At 55.2% G+C, this 5,690-nt stretch overlaps 1 protein-coding gene across 1 annotated transcript; it reads left to right on the top strand.

Moving 5' to 3' along the window:
- The first annotated feature begins 270 nt into the window (after positions 1 to 270).
- Positions 271 to 5,318, top strand: BCL2L15 (BCL2 like 15). The gene is made up of 4 exons (XM_019514098.1): positions 271 to 1,276; positions 2,869 to 3,004; positions 3,700 to 3,909; positions 4,491 to 5,318. Exons 1-4 carry the CDS (start codon positions 1,233 to 1,235, stop codon positions 4,509 to 4,511), a joined length of 411 nt encoding a protein of 136 aa, XP_019369643.1. The 5' UTR covers positions 271 to 1,232; the 3' UTR covers positions 4,512 to 5,318.
- The last annotated feature ends 372 nt before the right edge of the window (positions 5,319 to 5,690 follow it).

Genomic DNA, 5,690 nt, shown 5'->3' with positions numbered 1-5,690 from the left:
ATCACAGCAGGGAAGTCCCGGTCCCTGCACAAGAAAACGGAGGTGAAGAATTGGTTAAAGAGGTCCGCTTTCTCCTCTGACGCAACCACCAAATTGCCCAGCGTGTCCTGCAGGGGTCCCACATTACCCGGCACCTTCTTCATCCTCCCAATGTATTTGAAAAAGGACTTTTTGTTATCCTTAATCTTGGACGCTAGTCCGAGCTCCATGTCCGCCTTGGCCTTCCTAACAGCTCGCCTACAGGCCCGAGCTGAGTAGGTATACTCTGTTCTGTTGTGTAATGTAGCCGGTGAGCTGGCCCCATGGCTAGAATCTGTATTAACTTTCAGGTCTTAACTGTTACATCTGGTTCTCCCTCTGACCAAGCAAATCAGTCAGAGCTGCTCAGAATACAGGGCTCATGTGCAGCATAAACAGGGACCCCTCAGAGAACATCAAAACCCCAAGCACTGATTGCAGGTCAGATCCTTCTGTCTTTCAGCCCAAGGCTCTTGCATGGGCCCGATCCACACAGTTCAGTTCCCTGAAAGGCAGTTGAAACGATAGGATGGCAGCAGGCTGTCACAAGTCACAGCAGGTGAGCCCAGGCTGGAATTGCAAGCATGCTAGATGTGGTTGGATGTAGCCATCCATTGCAGAAAGGTTCCCTTATCACCGGCCTGCACAGCGCTCTGAGCATGCGCCAAGCTCCTGGCTCTTGCAGGGAGATTTTGAGCGTGTTTGCTTTACATAATTATTTGCAAAAAAGAAAAGAGCTCGGGTGTCCTGGCAGTGGTTCAGGGTGACCTTAGTCACAGCCCAGTTTAAGTCCGTGACTCACCCAGCAGGGCTTTGCTTGCAGCAGAAATGGACTTTGACTTCTGGTAAGGCATTGTGCAGGAGACTTGAAGCATGCAGTTAGCACACAGCAAGCCTGCCACACCCAGGGGAATGCAGCACTTTCGCCATCACCTTTCCGTGCTCTGGGAGGAATCGGCTTCTCCCACACTTGCTCTGGGGAGGCCAACAGAGGCAGGGAGCTGGCCAAGGAGGAAGGAAGCTCCTCAAGTTCTGCAAACGTTCACTGACAGGAAGAGGAGTAGCTGCTGGAGTCATCTGACTTCTTCGTGAGCTTCAACTTGTCCAGGAGAGAGGTGTGCTGAAATGAAGAGATCCAGTACCTTCGAGGAGCAAACAGAGTGTGTTGTAGAGGCACTGCTTTCTGACTTCCTGGGGGGAAAGGAGCCAGTTGCATGGCGCAGCCTGGAGACGGATTCTACGTCTCGGGCAGAGTCAGGTAAGTTTGCCTGGGCCCCAGCTTTAGGTGGGAGGGAGTGAGGGACCTGTTTTGGTCAATGTGGGGTGGGAGCCCTGGGGCACTTCACAGGGCAGCAATACAGCTTGGCCTGCCAGGTCTTGAGTGGTGGCATGGTCTGTGCCCTGGCTTGTATGACCTACTGTAGCCCTGGTGAAGCAGGTCAGACCCAGGGCACTGCTGGAGCTGGTGTGAGCAGGGGTAGCTGTGAGCAGCCGCAGGGTTTGCATCTCAAAGGTGACTCAAGCATCGGGCCCCAAGGGGAAGCCTCCCGCCTCCTGCTGCCTGTTTCCCCCCATGAATTAAGGCGCACGGGTCTAGTTCCATTGACTCAAGTTGCATGGAAACGGCCCTTGAACAGCCACAGCTCAGATGGCCTTTTCCTGAGTCCCTGGTGTTGTGCGGGGTCTAAACCCAAACATGAGGGAGCTTTGCACTGCAAAGCACTGAACTACTCTGGCTCTGACGAGAGACTAGAGGGGCTGATGGGGCTTGTGCGTGCGAGAGGTGGCTGTTGACTCCACACCCAGGTGGAGATAAGGCTGTCCACTGCTTCCTGGTACAGACCTAGTCTTCAGGTGCCAACAGCTTTGGTGTTTGGGGTCAGTTTCCAGTGCTTGATGCCTGCTGGGGCTGAAGCTTTAGCAATTTCCACAAAAACTGATTCAGCACTTTCTTGAGATGTTTCAGTTAGGGTAAAGGAAGTGCTGGAACTTTTGGCCAAGATGATTCAGTGACCACAGGTTTTGTTGGGGAAGTACTCCTTGGCCCCTCTGAAAAATTGCCCAATCAGGCCCAGTTGTAAATCGTTGAAAAAAATCAGTTTGCTCAGCAGAAACTAAGAGCTCAGCAGCTTGATTCTCTCTGCCCCAAGCGCACAGCATCCTGGGAATGCCAGGGGTTTGAGTAGGACTTTGCTCATGGCCTATGGCCAACGAGATCAAGGTGGGAGCAGGCAGCAGGACTCTCCTGAGTCCTTGCTTTCCTGGCCAGTTGCTTGCCGGTGTGACAGAAGAGGAAGTCTCCTGACTGAAACAGAGGGATGATGAGCCAGGCCTCAGGGATGCTAGGGGTGGACTGGGGTGAGCGCCTGGAGAGGGCATTCGAACTTGGACTGGACATGAAGCTGTAGGAGGTAGGGAACCACCTTTCCAAGACCCACCCAAAGGGCCTGAGATATGGGGTCTGGTTGGTGGATGGAAATGTGGAGAGTTTATGACTACTAGAGGGTAATCCCACCTCCCCAACCCTGGACCTGGACCTGGAAATGAACCCAAGAGTCCGAGTCTCACTTCTTCAGTTCTCGGGAAATAGCTGTGAGGCTCGCTGGCAACATGCGTGTCCTGCCACCAGCTTGTACCGGACCCATGGTGCTGCTTCCAATGATGCCACTAACTGACACCAGCTGCCTGTGCAGTGGGTCTGGCAGAAGCCCCACTGATGGTTGTCCTGGATGGACCTTGGTGGGGGGAGGGAGGTTTTTTCCCCCTAAATCCAGATGATTAGGAACAGCGTGTGGCCTGCGTGCTGCATCATCCCTCTTGCTTTCTGCTTCCCCTCGTAGTAATCTTTAGCAAGGGGGTACTAGAAGGTCCCAGCACGTTTGACCCGGTGGTGATTGCCAGCCGCCTGCGGATGCTGGGGGACATGTACAACCAGGATCTGGAGGGACCGGCTCAGCAGGTCATCACCGGCATGACAAGTGGAAAGGTAACACAGAGCTCTAATGCACTCCTGGTGGGGACCTCCTGCCTCTCCTGTGGCCCCACTCTGAGGCTTCCTCACGAGGACAGAAGTCCTGCTGGGGGGCAGTGGTCATGGGACACGTGGCTTGTGCTACTGGCCTCTAGTAGGAGCTGTGGGGGTCAGGGCCAGGCTGCTGGTACCTGCTGCCAGAGGGTGGCAGTCCAGCTGTGTGAACAGTCTCGCTGTGGCTGGAGGCGACTGACAGAGGCTCCAGGCTGAGAAGTGCTGTGAGGGCCCCACTGGATCCCCTGGCATCACCATGTGGCTGGTTCCTCCTTACCTCCCTTGTGACTCCCTTCCTAGGGGCTGTGTTTAAACCCCAGCAGGCCTCTAGGCCTTCACTCCCAACGGAGGGGGCAGTGCGGGAGAGGCTCTGCTTCTCGGGTGATGTTGCTCATGCCAGTGTGAGGCTGCATGATGCTCTAGCTCCAGTGACCTAGAAACTGGCCCTCCCAACCCCGTGCCCTGCTTGCCCGCTGTGTGCGCTACTGCAGTTCTGCATGAATGCCTCCCCCACATCCAGGTGAGCCCTGCCTGGAGACCTTGCACTGTTCACAGATCTACTGAGCTGGGGGGCACAGGGTGAAGTAAGCCAGGCCCCAGGGGCCCTGTGTGCCTTAGGCCAGGCTGCATTTAAATGGTGGATTTGGTACCTACAGGTGGAGGCATTTCGAGCTGCGGTGGAATCTCTCAGCAGGAGCTGGAGCAGCCAGAACCCTGAGCTGGGCTACGAGAGAGCTTTGCTGAGTGTCTCTGTGAAGCTGGGCATGTACGTCGCCCAGAAAATCCCAGCTGTGAAGGAGCAGCTGGTGGAGCTGATTAACAGGAACCGCCAAGTGAGAGGCTACATCCAGAACCAGGGTGGATGGGTGAGTGCTGAGACCCCGAGAGCTGAGGGCTCTGCTCCTTCACTAGGTTCCTCTGGCCACAGCCTGAGGGGAGTAGACTCCAACAGCACCGTTCACCGGCACTCCCAGAGGGGAGCCGAGCCCTGGCCCTTGGTGCCATGCAGTTCTGCAACGTGCTGTTGTGGTTGTGCCTCTTGCATTGGGCACTGGCCTGGGGCGGTGCAGTGCATCCCCTGTTGGCTGTGCTCCATCAGCAGCTCTGCTCTGCTAACCCCACCTATGCAGTCCCACTAGCGTCCCTGCAGCGAGGCTGTGCGCAGCATCTCGCTGCCATGGGTGCTCCTGCTTCTATCTTGGATAAGGCCCCAAGGAATAAACTGATTGTTAAGGGATCTTTCCAGCTCCTGCATGTGCACTGCACTACAAGCACCTGTCCCCCGTGGGCCAGAGGCCAGTCTTACCTCGTTTTGCAGCTCAAGTGATGCCATGTCTTGGCTTGGACCAGAGGTGGCTCAGCATGCAGGACACGGGGCAGGAGTGCTGCCTGCCTCCCTCCCCATCACCTTCTTCCTCACTCTTCATTGTTTCTTTTATTCTTGTAGGAGAACTTGGAAGCCTCGTAAAACTGACAAGAAAAGCCACACTGCATCCAGAGGTGTGCTACCCATGCCCAGACACTACCACTTTTCAGAAAGAAATGACTCTTCCTTGCCATCAGGCCTACAGCCTCTGGCTTTCCCTCCCCATCCCTGAAGATGGAGTACCTGCTCTGTGATTACATGTGTTATGGCTGTCCTCCCTGCCAACCGGGGCTCCAGTTCCCATGTGCAATCCCTTTATTCACAAGTATCTTTAGGGCAGGTTCAGATCTCCGTGTTAGACCTTGCCAGAGACACCTGGTTTTGCTGAAACAAGCTCCTAAGGAGTCAGTGCATCTTAAGTGACCCTGCAGCTTGTGGGCAGCTCTTTGGGGTGCTGTGCTGCGCCTGCCTGTGGTGTGAGCAGTCAGCAGTGCCAGAGGGGCTGCGTCCTATTTTGGGCTTTGTGGGGAGTGGCCTTGAACCGAGTCACCCCACCCCAGACCATGCTGGAAGAGCTGCACAGACAGGGATTTCTCCCTGGCCCCAGCCCTCACTTCCCAGAGAAGTCTACCACGCCTCTCTGAGCGGGGATCTTCCAGAACACCTCTGTTAGGCTCCTCGCCCCTGCCCTGATGCCCACCTGCGATTGTGGGGGTGGTGGCAGCCTGAATGTCTGTATAAAAAACTTGTCAGACTGATTTGTGAGCATGAAGACAGTCCAAGTCCTCTGCGTGTTTGTCCTCCCACCCTGTGAATCATGCTGTCCCTGGCTTGTGAGTTGCTGTGTCTCCCAGCCCATCTCTTCACTTGGAGCCCATGGGTAATAAATTATTAAATGCTTGATTCTAACCTGGATCTGGGTCTTTTGTGTCCCTGGGAGTGGGAACCTTGCCTGAGTGTGGGCTTAGCTGAGAGGGGAGCCATCTGCTTGTTGGCTTTGCTGGGCCAGTTGCTTTTATTACTCTTGCAGCCTGTTACAGAGAAACTGCTAGTGTGCAAAGTGGGATGTCCACAACCTGCAAAACCAACACGCCCTTGGTTGCTGAGAAGGAAGGAGCACAAACCTGCTCCAGCGCCAGTGTTTGCTTTTACCGGTACGTTGCATTTCTCTCGTCTGAGACAACGGACTGGGTCCCGCTCCTGTTAGGGGTGTGTCTGCAGCAACGGCTTGGTGCAGCAGCAGCTGGGTTTCAGGCTATGCAAGAAACGTCCTCTGGAGAC

Source organism: Gavialis gangeticus, unplaced genomic scaffold, assembly GCF_001723915.1.
Source record: "Gavialis gangeticus isolate Ggan-Ray unplaced genomic scaffold, GavGan_comp1, whole genome shotgun sequence".
In the NCBI taxonomy this organism is placed as follows: Eukaryota; Metazoa; Chordata; order Crocodylia; family Gavialidae; genus Gavialis; species Gavialis gangeticus.
The sequence above is the reverse complement of the archived record's forward strand: the minus strand, read 5'-3'. Positions and strand labels throughout refer to the sequence as shown.

Bases quoted from the DNA above. Each gene is read 5' to 3' on its own strand.
- BCL2L15 (XM_019514098.1), top strand. From the start codon at position 1,233: ATGGCGCAGCCTGGAGACGGATTCTACGTCTCGGGCAGAGTCAG. The intron at 1,277-2,868 runs GTAAGTTTGCCT...AGTAATCTTTAG, and splicing joins TACGTCTCGGGCAGAGTCAG to CAAGGGGGTACTAGAAGGTC. The intron at 3,910-4,490 runs GTGAGTGCTGAG...TTATTCTTGTAG, and splicing joins TCCAGAACCAGGGTGGATGG to GAGAACTTGGAAGCCTCGTA.